Source organism: Neltuma alba, unplaced genomic scaffold (assembly GCF_004799145.2).
Source record: "Neltuma alba isolate B1F8T4 unplaced genomic scaffold, ASM479914v2 tig00011865_pilon, whole genome shotgun sequence".
NCBI lineage: Eukaryota > Viridiplantae > Streptophyta > Magnoliopsida > Fabales > Fabaceae > Neltuma > Neltuma alba.
Window position 1 is genome coordinate 50381 of NW_021636469.1, and position 16490 is coordinate 66870.

Sequence of the window (16490 nt, forward strand, 5' to 3'; positions counted from 1 at the left end):
AAAGCCACTTTTGATTATTCCCCCTCCTCTTAATGCATCCAGCCAAGGGAAATGGGAGTTCAAAATCCTTCAATTTTTTGGCAAAAATGAAATATGACATTTATTTTATTTTTATCATCATTGTTTAATACTCCTCCGCTCCTTAATATAAGACCCATTTAACTAATTTGATTAGATTAAGGAAGTTAGGTAAGTTAGTTAATTATAAGAAATGTGACACATTTTTCTTAAAATACCATAATCATCTTTCTTAATACCTCTTCTACTGATTATGGTTGAGGGAGTATCTATAAAGGTAATTTAGAGAAAATTGATAAATATGAAAAATTAGTCTTATATTTAGGACCAAAACCAACTCAAGAATTGGGTTCTATATTAAAGATAGGAGGAGTAATATTTATCTTCATATTATAGGGTACACTGTGCATACTCCTAAACTATAAATGTAGGAGTTAGTTTACTACCTTATAAAAATTTAAAAACTTAGACAATAATTTATATGCAGCTGATTTTTTTTAAACTATTACTTTTAACCAATACTATTTCCTAAAATACATTTGCCAATAACTACTTCTTAATCAAAACCTCCCCTAATATATGGAATCAATAAGAATATTGAGTGCATATATGAAGGAAAAAAGGAAAAGGAAAAAAGAAAAAACCAGAAATGCCCATCTCTTGATGGTTAAACTTTTATAAATCATATGATGATGGAAATTGTTTTTGCAAACAGATTGAGTAGTTTATATACGTAATAAACCTTATACTTAGCCTCGATTAGAATTATCAGATCAACCTTAAATACTCTCATTATACATAAAAAGAACTTAAAAATTCACATCCGCGCTTCAACGTTTGCCTAAATTTGTCGTATCCGGTTATAATGCTGGCATTAAAAAAAAAAAAAAGTACCCATATAAATTGTAAAATCAACAAAATAACTCCACGCGAAAAATTCGAATTGACAAACTATTAATCAAATCAGACATGGACAATTAATGGGTAAGGCACTGTCGCTTGCCTTCTTCTACCAATTCTTGTGTCTCGGGAACCTCAACTGTTGAAAATATGCAGGAAACTACTAATTTGCAATGAGTGGGGCAACAGGAAAATGCTCCCTTTGTTTTCTTGAATGATTTAAGAAAACTAAATATTTGACATCTCATGAATACAGGGGTTTAACAGGGTACACAACTATTATGATACAACAACCAAAAACTGATTCCACATGTTCTGAATCAGAATTTATGCTAATGTTCAAACACTACACTGCACAAACAACTGGACCTGGGCGAACTGCTATTGCGAGATAGATGAAGAAAATGACTATTACATTTGTATTGCCGGTCTTCTATAGAACTCCTACGGCTAGGCCAACACAAAATTAATTACCTATAGAAGATTTTCTTTTCAGACTGATGTCGAAGATTAAATGCAAAAGAATACAATATTTCCCGTTTCCAGGTCAAAGAAAATTGAATAGTATTTCCCGTTCCAGGTCGAAGAGAGTGGGAGGCCAAAGTGCTGAAACGGATCGTCTGATAATCAGTGACATTTAGAAGTAGCTATGGTAAGAGTGCTTTCAATTGTGCTTGAAATAGATCACCGAGGGCTCCCCGAATGTCCATCTGATCGAACCAAAAAAATGTCAGCATATCACAGGGCATTTCCCTCAACTAGCTTGCAAGCATCAAAATCATGAAAAGAGAATAAGTGGGAAAAAAAAATTGGTTGAAAATTGATATTTAAATTTTATTAGTATTCCAAATTTAGTTGTCCCGCAACTGCTCCGGAATGGCCTTATAGCTATTCTTTTTATTTCCTTTTTTCCCAGATATGCAATTCATCAAATACCAGGTTTGAATCACCCAATAATTTTCCAAGTAAATGAGCCTTTCAATGACTGTAAAAATAAGAAATTACCTGGTCGCAGCATACAAGCTTCGTCAGCAAGGGATAGAAATCTCTGAGGTGTCTTCTGAAAATCTTATTATTCATATAACACATGTTTTTAAGCACCTGAGAGAGCAAACAATTATGAGGACGTAAATATCTTAAGATCCGAACCATCACATGAAAAGCTGAAATGCATTGAGACCAACAACTATCAATAAACCATGTTCTTTCTGACTGAAATCTTAAAAGTTACAACTGAATGTGAAAGTAATTTGAAAATTACTAAAGACAAAAATCCGAAACAGGCTCCTGTCAAAGGAATAGCATAAGCTGAACAAACTATATCTACTACAATGGAATAGCATTAGTTCACAGGCTCCTTAAGCAGACCAAAAAAGTTTTCAAGGGAACGCATGCCAAGTACATAGTAAGTAATTAAGATAGGTAGAGCTTTTCCTCCATGTCCAGGGAAATAAGATGCAGAATTAGTTGGCAGACAACTCAAGGCAAAATTGCTCTACAAAGGCATGACGTGAAAATGCATAATTCTGTCACAGATGCGAACTGTAATACAAGACGCTTTTACAACAACAGAAATAAAGAAAATGTATTTGAAATTTCATATAAAACCATGGAGGGCAAATTGTGTACCTTCACTATGATAGGAGCACGCAGCTCCAAGACACGATGAATATCCATGTTGGGGGTTTCTCCAGCACTAGATTGGAGCTCAGATGCCTCCCTCAGTACCAGTTCACAGAAAGAAACCAGTTTCTCCTCAGCTATTCTTTCAAATTTCTCTTCAACCTCAGAATGCTGAGCAATGCTGGAGCCATCATCCACTTTACTATCAGCATGTTGAAAGCCGTCAGACTGCAGGTTCTTCTCTCTGTTTGTATCAAATCCATAAGTCGATTTCTGTAAGATTTCCAAATATATGCTAGTACCAGTTAATTCCTGGCGGAGAAGATTGACGGGTGGCCTGCCCAAGAATCATTTTGAGGTGATTTAGAGCTCCATACCAATGACAGATGAACTTAACACCATCAGCAAAGAAAAACAGATATGGATTTATTGACTACCTATCCTCGGGAATCTGGTGCATCCGAGTTCTAAGGTTGGTGGATGAGTTATATGAAGCAGCAAACTCCAACAGAGACACCAGAATGTCCGTGACAGCAATTTTCTGCTGTGCTTTTAACTTGCTCCAGTATTTTTTCTGCAAATGAATGTTACCCCTCGTTTTTAATTAAATAAATAAGTCAAAGTAGCAATTAAAGGGAACCCAAAAATATGAGATTTAACACTATAAAAACAATCGCAGACAAACCTGAATACCATCGATTGCGCCAAGAAGAAGTAATTGAGTAATGCACTTTCCCCTGACAGTAACTAGCAAAGGACTCTCTTCATCCTTGGTATCAGGTTCTACAGCATCAGTAACCTAAAATGGCATTGAATCAAATCAAAATACTAAAAGCATTTATATGATCACTTTAAAACAGATGACATAAGATCAGCAAATGATAATCATATCCTGCACAATACCATAGCTGGAGAAGGAGGTTGAGAAGCATCTGAAGGTCGGCTTTGAGATTTGGAAGTAAGATTTCTGAGAAAGAGATTGTCCATCATATTTCCCATAATACGTTGACCTAATGTTTGATTCCGCTTGAGGCCTGCAGCATCTGCCGGTCTGGGAGATCTTCCAGATGGTGAAGGAAGGCCTACAGCAATAAATAATTTCATGACTATCATCAAACATATATTTATTCTTCATTTTCCCCTGTATCCCACTTTTCATTTTCTTTCTACAGTGCAATGTAGAAAGAAAATCGAAGTTAGCAATTTCCTATTATAATGGTTTTCCATTTTCAAAAAAATACAGTGTCCATTTGATGTCATTTCAATAATCGCACTAAAAGCAAACTATGCATAAATATGAAATTTATTAGATGTTTTGAAAAACCTGACCTTCAGATCGGTCTGAATTTGTCTGCGATCCTGAACCTTCAACTCCATCAACATTTATATTTGAGTAAGCTTGAGGGAATAGCTTTCCGTTATCATTGACATTAAGCTGACGGACACCCACTGCCTCATTGTCAATAGACTTTACTGTAAGACTATCACCTGCACTGGTATCTGATCTATCTATGCCTCCATAATTTCTCATATTTTCAATGCTGAAGGTATTAAGCAGCTCAAGTGGTTGCGTTGTATATGCAGCATCACTGGAGATCAAAGTTAAATACACTGATCCTATTAATAAGGGCTTCATCACAGAAGATCTTCAGAAAACAAAAACAAAATGTACCTTATGCTTTTCAGCAGTGTCTCCCAGTCAGCTTCACTAAACTGATGTCCCCCAACTTCAATTAGATGAACCAAGGCACCAAGAGATATTGAAACCACAGTTTGATCTGGCTTTTTAGCACAATCTAACAGCAAAGCCAGCAAAGGTGGCAGCATAAAACAAACCTCCTGGAAGAAAGTTGGCCCATAAGTAATATTTTAAAGCACAGCCATAATTAAATACTCCTCCGGTCCTTAATATAAGACCCATTTAACAAATTTGATTAGATTAAGGAAGTTAGGTAAGTTGGTTAATTATAAGAAAAGTGACACATTTTTCCTAAAACACCATAATCATCTTTCTTAATACCCCCTCTCCCTCTTTTACTTAATTATGGTTGAGAGAGTATCTATAGGGGTAATTTAGAGAAAATTGATAAATATGAGAAATGGGTCTTATATTTAGGACCAAAACCAACTTAAGAATCGGGTCCTATATTAAGGACCGGAGGAGTAATTGATAAGAAAATTTAAAAATTGAACTCATTCTTCATTTAATTTGAAGAAGTCAATCCTTCAAGTTTAAGGTATCAATGATGTAAGCACATTAAGTCTCTTCAAACAGCACATGTACATCTAAAAAAACAGTATTTCAGAGAAGCGCCTTCAACAATCCCAAATAACGACAGCTTGATAAGTAAATAAACTATTTTGACATATATACTTGTTCAAAAGTTTTCATGATACATATTCATTATCTATATCAAATGATTCAGTATATCTAGTTTTCTTTTTTGACCTCTCAACTGAATAAATGTCCTGATTGGTAGCATATCTTAATTCAATAACTTCAGTAATGTTATTCTTCTCTCGCCAAGCTATCCCCAGTCTCATTAATCTGAAGAAAGCACCGACTAGCAAAAAGATGCATTGGTATCAAGAAGTTCTTGGTATTGGTATTTGAATAATGAAAGCAACAAAATTGGTCCTGGCAGCTGTTATACTGAATTGACAATGCTAAAACTTAGCATCAAGATGAACAACCCTGATTAACATATTTAAAACCAGGCTACCCAGCTTATTAGCAGTCAAGTCACAAGGATAATAATGTTGTTCTTAGTTCTTTACCTTGTAGAAAGTGTTGAAAAGGTTGCAGAGCAGCTGAAGTGAATGTATAATTGTTTCACGGAGCCATTCATCATCGGAAGAAACAATGCCCTCCTTTCCAGCTTGTCTCACATGATCAAAAATGGGAAATAGAACACGATGGAATATATTCTCCCAAAATGATGAAGAGAACTTGCTGCCTCTTTCATTGAGTAAATCAAACAGGACTTCAAGCGCACAGTTTCTCACCTCTGGTCTCATATCTGATGTTAGATCAGACAAGCCAGCCAACATTGGAAACCAATAATGCTCAGTCACATCAAAAGTTGGATCTACTTCTGCATTAATTGGCTTCAAAGCACCTCCAGGAATAAGACCCTAAAACAGACAAGCAATTTAAAACACTGTGAGTGATTTTGTAACAAGCAAACACCAAGGGTGATGACTTAACAAGAAACCAATTAGTGAAAGAATCTCAAGACATGACAACGATATGAAACTTCAAATTCCCAATAGTAAAAAACAAACCTCTGCAAGGCGATCCTCACAAATACGCAGGAGTGCTATGGCCTTCAAACTTATACGATGTGAAACCTTGTTGTTGGCAAACCTAATTAGACAATTTACGCAGTCCATGAAACAATCCCCAACTACTTGATCAAAGTGTTCCAAGATAACTGCAAATACACCAAGAGTCAAAATAGACAAAAATGCAGCAGACAACTATTATGGCAAGACCAAAGAAAGTCATTCCTACCCTGCTCAACGTTCTCAAATGCACTCTCAACAATTGATTCCAATTCATCATCAGCAGCAGCTGTAAAAATCATAAAGACACTACGCCATCCAGACTTGATGCTTCCAACCTTAGATTTGATCATCTGAGATAAAAACAACCACTAACTGTGTTAAGCAAATGTGCCACAACCTAGGAAAAAGCCAATTTTGGAGACTAAACTAAACGAAAAGGAAAAGATGTGGGAAACCATTCAAGAGAGACCTGAACAATGCAGTCAACAATCAGGCTCCTTAAGGATTCACTTTGACTATTACGCATGAGGACAACAAACGGTTTGAGAATGTCATTTTGGAAGGTGAAATTGGCCAGCTCATCACGCTCCAAATACTTCATGCTTAGCTGTCTTAGAGAATCTATGGCATACATAGCAATTTTCTCATCATGATGACTCCCAGCTGATATGAAGTGATTCGCCAGAACATGCCATATTCTAGCCCAGACCTGGAAGACATACCAATAAGAATTTTCAACCTCAGAACACTCACAGAAGCATCAAAAGGCTGAACAGTTACATGGAAGAACACAATAGGCTCACAATTTAATGTGAAGGGATAATAGCTCATTCATCTTAAAGATGATAAAAAGTTTGAGCAAAATCACATTTCTTATCATTCCACAGTAACTGAGAGGGTCTTGAATGATCGTGTGTATGTGTGTGCATGTATAATCAGGAAGCACTGGTTTGGTTGCTAGAGTCAAGCTTAAAGCATGAGAATGATGTCTCCATTTTATCATGATGTGTTGGTTGCCCGTTTATCTTGGCCTCATCCTTCCCATGGGAAAGCCCAATACCAGAAATGTGGGAATCAACATACCCATGGTAGACCTCATGAATCATGACTCCCCAGCCCAAATTCGTTTGAACCAAGTAAGTTAACCCTGCTACCTTTTGGATACAGTTGACTTATCTCCCTTCCCTAATTTAGTCACTTTATTTGTTTATTTTTTTCAACTTCTTTTCCCATTCCATTCTCATCCATTCCAATAATCAAGCAGCCTCAAAATGTATCAAGGGAGAAAAGGATGCAATCATCATCACAAATCGATGATCCAAATTAAAACAAAAACCATCATAAATAATTTTCCTATCATGATATTTGCATTAATATCATTAATTTATCTAAAGATGATTAGCTACCCTTCTCACCTCTCACTTAAGAGCTATTATGCCAAATGACGGGTCAATATGTCGAAAACATGGAATAAACAATAGCATGCGATAAAAAATTTGAAAAGTAAACTAAGTTCCTACCAAAATCAATTTATGCTAGGCCACAGCAAGCTTATAAAGAAAAGACATACAACTTTATTTGATAAAAGACATACCATACGTATACGAGCCATATTGTAATAGCTGATTTCAACAAGTTTTTGAAGGCTAAAAACACGAGCTGGTGTTTGTTTTAGTTCTTCAGCTGATACACCACAAAGAGCATTGAAGAATTCCACAACTGAATCACCAGGTAGCTTAACACTATTAACAAATACTTTTTCAGCGGGTTTTCCAGCCAACTCCTTTAGAGATTGAACTACAGCATCCCTGGAGATTTGATTGGATCCAAGCATCACAGTGGCAGATATTGTTGGAGTTGATACTATGAATTCAAGGCGAGAAACACATTCCAGAACTGCATTCCATGTGTCTTGAAGGGCACCTGTGTCTGAGTCACAAAGAGCCAACAGTGTCCGCATGGCTTCCACATTTTTACTACGCATATCCTTTGGGGCATGTAAGAAAGTAAACCTGAAGTATCAACGGAGGGGCTAAGTGAATATTTTCTATTTTCATAAACGTCAGATTTGTCATACCGCAGGTCCATGCACTAAGCATGATCTAAGTCAAAATAGAGAAACATAAAACCATTTAAAATGGCAGGAGAGCATGTTGAAAGGATCACTTACCTGACAAGAGATGTCAAAAATGCATAGCGCATGGTATCCATTCCAAGCACATATGTAATATGAATGCCAGCTTTAAAACCCTCCATGCATAGAAGAACACGAGGCTTATTGTCACCTTCTTCCATAGTCACAGAGAACGTAGCAAGCAACGGCCAACCAACAGCTTCTACCATGGGCCTTACAAGTTCAATCTGCCGAGAAGTGTAAAATACCCCCTTTTTAACACCCTTATTTCTGAATATAGCCTGTGTTTTCTTAACAATTTCTTCACTCTCCGCTTTGGCATCTGCTGATGACATCCTTTTGGGGAGAGCCAGATTAAGAATACTGACAAGACGTCCCTCTTCACTCTCTGGCTTTTGCCTACTGCTTTTTCCAATAACAGATGCATCATCTTTCATTTTAATCTCTTCTTTGACAATGGAATCATAGATGTCTTCCAGCATTTCTGTAGGAGCACATTCTTCAGCATCATTCATGGCATTAATACGTATAAAATCTGACTTGGACATTTTAGGCCACACCATTGGATTATGCGCATCAGTATTCAACATAATAACAGCATATGCAAGAACATATGCTGTATCTGCATTTTTAAAAAGACCAGGATTATCTGCACAATATCTGCCACAGACAAGAGATGTGAAAAAGTTATCACCTCAATTAGTACAAAAGATATGAATATCGAGATATGTAGAATACCTATCATACATGAATCTATCTTGTGTTTTTTGTTTTCCAAACGAACCAAAATGTAAAAATTACATTTTAGCAATTTTCTCTGGTATGGCAGATGAAAACCAAAACAATGACGACGATGAGGATAATAGGTGTAGTAGCAGAGTCTGTATTTCTTTTGAATCGCACAAGATCTTCTGAACTGTTCAGAGGTGCTTCACACATATAAACAGCATATGTACCTCACAAATTTTAAGTTTAACTACCCCTCCACATTTGGGAGTAAACTGGTCATTCATACAGGAATAGGAAAATAGAATTAAAATTAATTTATCATGTAATTATGACTTGGATTTAAGGCTTGCAATAGCAACTTTCAGCTGCTTTTCAAAATCTAACCCTCAGCAGAGTTTTATTAGGATTCTCATAGAATTAAACCATGTGACTTTCAATTCAATTAGATTTGTTTAAGTCACCTATAAATAGGCCCACAGTGATTGTTAAGACATAACTCCTTTATCATTACATCTATTTGGTGACTCATGTCTTGAAACAGACTATCAAACCCTACTTAGTCAAGGGGAAAGAAAAGGCCAAAAAGCTTGGGAAAATCAAAAATAAAACAAGCGTTACCTCTCTGCAAACTTTTCCATGATTCGGTCTATCTTTTGAGCTTCACCTGGAAGTCGGAACCCTTTGAGAAACTCACGGATGGCTGAATCAAACTTCATTCCAGAGAAGTTCATGGAATCTACATAAGCATGCATCACAGCAAGGGGAAACTCTTCATGCTGACCTAAATAATCACCAATAGTAACCTGAAATCCCAAAGGAACATTATATATTCCCAACCAAACTTGTATATGATGTTAGATTATAAACTATATTATAATAGATGAGTTACAACCTTGTCCAGATTTGGAGCGGTTTTCAAAAATTGAGCAACCGAAGCAGGTGCGTTTTCTACCAACTTATTCGATATTAGATACTCCACCCCTTTCACTGGTTTCCTGTTGAACTAAAAGATCATCAAAACCATTAGTGAGACCCCAACAGCATGCCAAGCATTAAACAAGGAAGTTCAGCAAGCTGTTCCTTCCTGTTAAGAAGTTTCAAGCACTTATAATTGGTTACCTCAGCAACAGCAGCCTCCAATGTGGTTTTATGAGCCTTTGCCTTCTCAAAATCACTGGTTGCATCATCCCTGGATCTCATTTCCACAGAATCGCCAGCAGAAATCCCCTCATGCAGGTCACCCTTTCCTAACTTCTCTGATTCCTTATGTGATTTCTCCCAATCAACCAGTGATTTAAGAACATTTACTAGACCCTGAAAGGATAAAAAATGTGGGCGTGGACCACAAATTTAGTCACGATGTAGCTCAATTAAATAGTGACTTTAATAAATGAAATAAGCCATTACACATACTTGAAGTGATGCGCCTTTAACTGAAGATGATTGAGATGCAGCAACCGAATTAGGATCAGTATTTTGAATCCCTTGAGCTATTTTGGATAGAGATGTAACCTACATATTAAAATTGTAAAACAGATTGCTCATGAGTGAATTAAATAAATTCTGTACATTACATAACAGAAAATATAAATGCAAGACTATACCATTCGTTCAAACAAGTTTGGTGCCTCAAGATCACAATCATAGTTAACAAAAATGTCAACAAGCATCTGTGGATCCTTACTTACTTTCTCTAACATCCTGCAGAGCCGCACTTCATTAGATTAGTAATTGAGAAGAGAATAGCAAATGATATATTGAAAACCCATCATGCCGAGATATCCACTAAAACAAATTTATATGCCAACATAAAAAATATATAAATATAATAATATTGTATGGCACATCTAGAGTTGGCAGAGAAGGGCATTATACCGAAGAACACTTAGTTTTAGGTTGACTGAAAATTCTGAACCATCAAGTGGTCTTAGAACTATCAAGGGAAAGAATATGCCTATTTCCCCCTGAAAGCCAAAAAAAAAAAAAAAAAACCACGCATCAAATTAACAATGTCTATTGTGAGAAGCTACTGTCACATCTGCAAAATGATATGCATACTTTGAGGCTCTCCCTGAATCGCAGTAACAGGACAGAGAATATTCCGGTAGCATACTGTCAAGTGTCAAAGAAGGGCATCATCACCATAAATTTTGCGAACTCCTTTAAGGAAATGAGGGAAGATAATCTAATTCCCAAAAAACAAAGTAGGAAAGAAGGAAAGAGAAAAGAGAACCTGAAATATGACAGGGGATTGTGAAACTGAAGCTCGCAATAATGCATATGAAAGATAAGCCTTTACTGAATCAATAAAATGAAAGTTCTTTGTAAATGAATGGCTAACTCCTTCCAACAAACCCTGAGAAAGAAAACGAAGGATCCTTGAGATCACAATCAAACACTGAGCATGTAACATTGAAACAAGTAACTTTCAAAAACAGGCAATCCTGAAGATCAAATATAGAACAATGAAGATTGCCAAACAATATATCAACCTCTTTCCTGTCAGGATGGCGTGAAATAAATATACTAGTGCATAATGATTTCTGCATGCCCATGAGTAGGGATAGGCAAAATATCCCTATAGGTCCCCCAAAATCTTACTTATTTTTAAGGGTCTGAGTATAGCAAGATACCTACCCCACTGAAGAATTATAGGTAGTGCGCGCATGTGCGTGCACGTCTACTAGTTTAATACTATTAGAAAATAGCAAGAAATAATACAATCCCAAATGCATTCTATTGTTCTTTCAGACAATTCCTTTTTCTGTTTTTGTGATCTTATATCAGTTTATTAGAAGTACAAAAGGCTCCAACTTTGGAAAAATTATTCATTTAGTAAATTTTCCCACAGGGGATTCAAGGATTCAGTAGAGAAAGAAACTTGTTCTTTCTTTCTAAATGCTTGGGGGTGAGTAATATAATACCCCATCCATCATTGTCTCTGCACTTGAGAAAATAATGTCATGGATATTTGGATACAATACATTATGAAGCATAATTTGACTAACTAATCAAATTAAAGGCTAGAAGCAGATATAAAAGTCACTTTATACCTGCAGAAGTTCAAGAGACAATATTCGTGTTCTGGTTGTAACTTCATCACTATCTTCCTTCATACACATCTGCCAAATTAATGTACGGAGCATTAGAGAGGTTAACAGGGAGATAGCAGCAATTCCAATATCATAATGAACAGACAACCTACCTTGCAAAGAGTGCGGAAGACCAGCAGAGCATCACGTTGTGCAATACCCATGCTCTCCAGATCAATTCCTCTTAACAGAAACAAGACTAATAGTCTGAGCATCTACTCTGAGTAAGAGCTATACAATGAGCTACCAAAAGTACAATATCATATTCATACCGGATTATCTTTTTACCATCTTCAATATGCACAGCCTTGTCAAGTACAGCCTCTAAGCCCTGTACAACATGTAAATATAAGTGAAATATATACTATATTAGATGCATAAATAAGCACATTTTTGTTTACTACTGTTACAAGCCTAGAGGAGGATTTCTCCAAAAACACTAGTCCATTAGGAAGAGCCTCAAGAATTGTAAATCCACTTATGCATCCCTTACTACCCAATGTGAGATTTAATAGGATCCTTGCAGAGATCTACCCATCATAGCCAACATCCGCAACAGCTCTGCCCTTGGTAGCTCACTGAACCATCTCGTCACTCACTCTACCAAAAGACTAGCTAGTTAGGAAGTCAAAACCTCTAGACTTAGAGACCTATTTAGACATCTAATACTACCCAATAGGGGTCCCAATAGGATTCTAGCAGCTACCTTATACTCAATCCTCTTCTTAGGATGACAATTAGTCCTCCTCGTTTATATGTTACCCTCCCCTTAATGAAGTTTATCTAAAAGAAATACATATGCACATCTTTCACCTTGATATCAGCACCACCAGCAAGATTTTGAAGTTCCTCAAGCGATGTTGGAGACGCCTCCTTGATTTGGCTAAGTGCATCGCCTAGAGTCATTTCCTTGTCATTTGAATCCCCCATGGAACTTTCCTCAGTTTTTGTGTTCAAATTCTCTGCTGAAGCATCCTCTGAAGGTAAACCAGAACCAGATAAAGATTCAACCTGGATAATTTGATAGATGTCACTAATAGTATTCCATAACAGTTATATCCAAAAGATGCTGAATGGAAGGGATTTCAATTCCACACCAGATCAGTTTCCATTCTCCTAAAAGTGATGCTAATCATCTGTGTCAACATTGCCTTCGCTGTTGCTTGGTTTATAGGACTCTTGCTATATATCCAGACAATTAATATAACAAGTAAGTACTGTATAATAATATTACAAGCCTTGGAGAATACACAAGAAGTAATAGTACCTGTTAAGAGCAATATTGTAGCATACTCGAATAACTCCCAGCAACGGTTCCCCATGCACTGAACAAGGGACAGGCATTGTATCATGAAGATGTGTTCAAAAAACACACTCAACGAAGCATGGAGAGAAAGAAGATTCAAATATTAAAACAAAAGGAGAAAACAAAGAAGAGAACCACCGCATGTTATAGCAGCAACAGTGGTTCTTTATGCAAAGGACCATGAGAAAATCAGTCCGACACAAAGCACAGCTAGAAGAATGCATGCATCTATAATTCCAGAGTACTGTGATTAATTTGAACAAACCAATGCCATAACTGAAAATAAATTGTCAAAGAAACGAAGCAGTAGTGCGGCCCTTATGGCTTTTGTCTAAAACATTGTATGCCCTCCCCCCCCCAAATTGGCTTGAAAGTGATCACGCCTGATTATAGATAACAGCAGACCCTCACGGAGAAACTACTCAACCTAAGGGCATTGTGTTCTCCATTAAAATGCATTTATTAACAATTAGAAGCCTCATGACCCATTAAAAAGGTATTACTGTGTCATGCCTAATTGGAAAGCTCCGTTTCCAGCCCAAACTTTGCACCATTTTGATACATTTCAAATCAATAATCAATAACTTCGGAAAAAGGAAAATCAAGATACTATTCCAGATCTTATAGATATTTTGACTGAAATTATACAGTATTTAACTGCCTATTGCCATGGAATTTTGTTTAAAATAAAACATATCACCTGGTAAATTTTCTTTCTTTTTCAGTTCACTGCCACACACACACACACACACACAGAAACAGACAGACAGACATCCTCCATTACCGATTCCATAGTCAACGCATTAAAGTTGCCTCTTTCAAATAGACTAAAACTGGAATGTAAATTGCATCCAAAGAAGAAAATAAATGAGAATTCTAGTTCCAGACTGAAAGCCTCATAACTAGCTATCATCTTTCACATCTCAGATACGAAAACAAATATGAAGATAAAATGCAGCCAAAACAAACAATGAAAAGCTGAGGGAAGATTAGTCAGAAAATTTTGCTAAACAAACTTCCTTATTTACTTCAGCTTATTGAAAGATAGACAGGGATAAAATTCTGTTAAATCTACACTTATAGATATCTTTATTTCTGATTATGAAATACTTACTAAAATGAACGCAAGATACTCAAAAATAATATTTGAAAACAAAAAAAGGGTCTAATTAAACATGAAATTTAGGCTCCTTTTGAGAAAAAAGTTTGTCTTCAATGAACAATATATTAACCATTTACTACCTATACACAAAATGCATCCACATCACTTACTGCAACTAAAGTGAAAACAAGGTACATTAAACTAAAGCCTATATGCAAGATCCTCAAATATGTTTTGTTCACAGCAATAAATTATTCTCAGCAGAAATATATCACAAGAAAATGGATTTGATTTAACAACAGTACCTCTGAACTTTGCGGAGGCCACAGCAGTAAGAAGTACCTTCAGCACTTGGAGTACAGTACTGCTTCAATAAAATAGGTGAAATAAGAAACTTGAATTCAGAAAGCCATTAAAAAACTACATTGATGCATACCTGTCAGGTGAAGAATTGTCGATAGAACTGCAAACCATGTTCAGAATGTCTGTAAAAAGTGGGGCATTTTTACCACCATCTAACCCAGGATCTCCCTCCAGATGATCATAAGCAATAAGTTTCTGTGCTTAAAAGTAAACAAGTAGATTAAGCAACTCTCTCAATTTTACCATCAATGTTCATGGTTACTTGTAAGATTTATCAAGAATATATCACAACTTAGTGCTTCTGTGTATATTCACACAAACTTACATACATTTATATACACACAAAACATTAGTCAATGATGAAATAGAAGGATTTCTCCCTTCCTCCATCAATGGGTAAGAACATAAAGCAATTAAGTGAGCACATACATGTAGACAGTCTAAGGCAGGTTCTAGAATTTTCAAGTTCTTTGTCTCAAAGGAAAGTCTGAGTGGCTTCAAAACAAGCTCCGCATCAGCTCCATCAAGAGTATGCCCAGCATGAGCTAAAATAGCAGTAATATTTACACTCTTAGGCCTGCTACCGGGCTCTGCCTCCTCAATAACATGTTCACCCTTCTGTGACTGATCTGCCTCTGTTCTAGTTGCTCCAGCTTCAGTGTCAAGCGCGCTACAAACAAAAATTATTTCTCTGTTATAACTACACAGCTCCAAAGACCAGATTCAATATGGAGGGATTGATCTCACTCTCACCATATAAGGATGATTCATTTTCCATATAATTAATTTATTAAATAGCTTACAGTAGAAAAATTCAATGAGAGTGGCATTGACTAGATCAGAAGGAAATGTTCAAAGAACTATAATGTGTCATAATAATGATTTGCAACATAATATTGCTGCACATAACATATCTATGATGCTAAAACATAGAGGAATCATGCACTTCCTCCATGAATGACATGAGAAACTTAAAGTGCAAAGAAAATTTTTTTAAATCCTGATAAAATTAGGCGAAGTGACAGTAAAGCTTCATTGTTCTGATAGATTGCTGGTAGAACCGAAAGTAAACAGAGAATGTTTTTCTCAGAGCTTAATGATAGCTTTGACAATAATAACCTTTTTTTGTGACAATGCTATATTGAAAGCTAGAAGAGGAAAAATGCAAAATTAACAAGAATAATCTGAAGCATTTACCTCTCATCTCCTGCAGAGGGTGCTGCTTGATTGGCCTCACCTGGAGCAGCCTGCTGTATCTGATTGAAACCTTTAGTAACGTCTGAAAAGAAAACAGAATCCACAAAGCAATTAACGAAACCATGAGCATAGTAGCAGCATCGAGCATTCCCGCTAACTGAACTAGAATAAGAGATCGCTTGGAATAGACAAAAGCGGGTCATAACGACAACTAAAATAGAGAAAAGAAAAAGAAAGGCAATGTAAGACAGGATCTAGGGTTGGCAACCTATGTACGTCTGAAGAGCCTTCTGTAGCTCGGGATACTTCTTGGTAGAAGAACACTCTTTGAGCAGTGATTCGAATGCTCGAGTTACAAAACCCCCAGCAGCACCTCCAGCCATTGTTTTGCTAAACTCCTGGCAGCAAAATTCAAACCGCCACACAGATCACCACCCAGACAACTCGGTTCGAAACGAAAATGCAGCTAAATTGAAGATCAAAAGAAACCAAAACAAGATCCATTAATCCTAAGAATCCACGGAAAAGTCTCCGCAATCGGTAACTCATCCACCAGCGAAGGAATTCGATGCCACAGAACGATAGGAAAGTGGGAGAAAATTATACCTCGGCAAAAATAAAAGAGAGTGAACGTGAATAGATCAGAGTAAATAGCAATGAGAGAATGGAGAAGGAAAGAGCAATTGAGACAAAGTAACGCTTTTGGATCTGTCTCTAGTATATTTCTCTAAAGCTTCA

At 36.5% G+C, this 16490-nt stretch overlaps 1 protein-coding gene across 2 annotated transcripts; it reads right to left on the minus strand.

The window, feature by feature from the left end:
* Positions 1-1092: 1092 nt before the first annotated feature.
* LOC114718738 (brefeldin A-inhibited guanine nucleotide-exchange protein 5) lies at positions 1093-16464 on the minus strand. Of its 2 annotated transcripts, none has more exons than XM_028904157.1 (34): positions 16359-16464; positions 16021-16150; positions 15753-15834; positions 14985-15225; positions 14629-14750; positions 14498-14556; positions 13052-13109; positions 12882-12966; positions 12598-12795; positions 12057-12115; positions 11898-11967; positions 11746-11814; positions 10926-11048; positions 10751-10804; positions 10568-10656; positions 10297-10393; positions 10106-10204; positions 9812-10006; positions 9585-9695; positions 9311-9495; positions 8000-8623; positions 7424-7841; positions 6299-6538; positions 6056-6179; positions 5827-5975; positions 5320-5676; positions 4214-4380; positions 3871-4130; positions 3445-3623; positions 3227-3340; positions 2979-3115; positions 2548-2878; positions 1924-2019; positions 1093-1628 (listed from the first exon to the last, which is right to left on the minus strand). In XM_028904157.1, exons 2-34 carry the CDS (start codon positions 16133-16135, stop codon positions 1566-1568), a joined length of 5370 nt encoding a protein of 1789 aa, XP_028759990.1. In that variant the 5' UTR covers positions 16136-16150; positions 16359-16464; the 3' UTR covers positions 1093-1565. The 2 variants fall into 2 exon arrangements, with proteins under 2 accessions (XP_028759990.1, XP_028759991.1); XM_028904158.1 differs by having other exon boundaries at positions 16021-16142; positions 16359-16455.
* Between the last annotated feature and the right edge of the window lie 26 nt (positions 16465-16490).

Excerpts from the sequence above, each read along its gene's own strand:
- LOC114718738 (XM_028904157.1), bottom strand. The coding sequence starts at position 16,135 with ATGGCTGGAGGTGCTGCTGGGGGTTTTGTAACTCGAGCATTCGAATCA. Across the intron at positions 11,815-11,897 it reads TCTTCCGCACTCTTTGCAAG|ATGTGTATGAAGGAAGATAG; the intron begins GTAGGTTGTCTG and ends TTAATTTGGCAG. Across the intron at positions 10,394-10,567 it reads CTAAAACTAAGTGTTCTTCG|GATGTTAGAGAAAGTAAGTA; the intron begins GTATAATGCCCT and ends GCGGCTCTGCAG.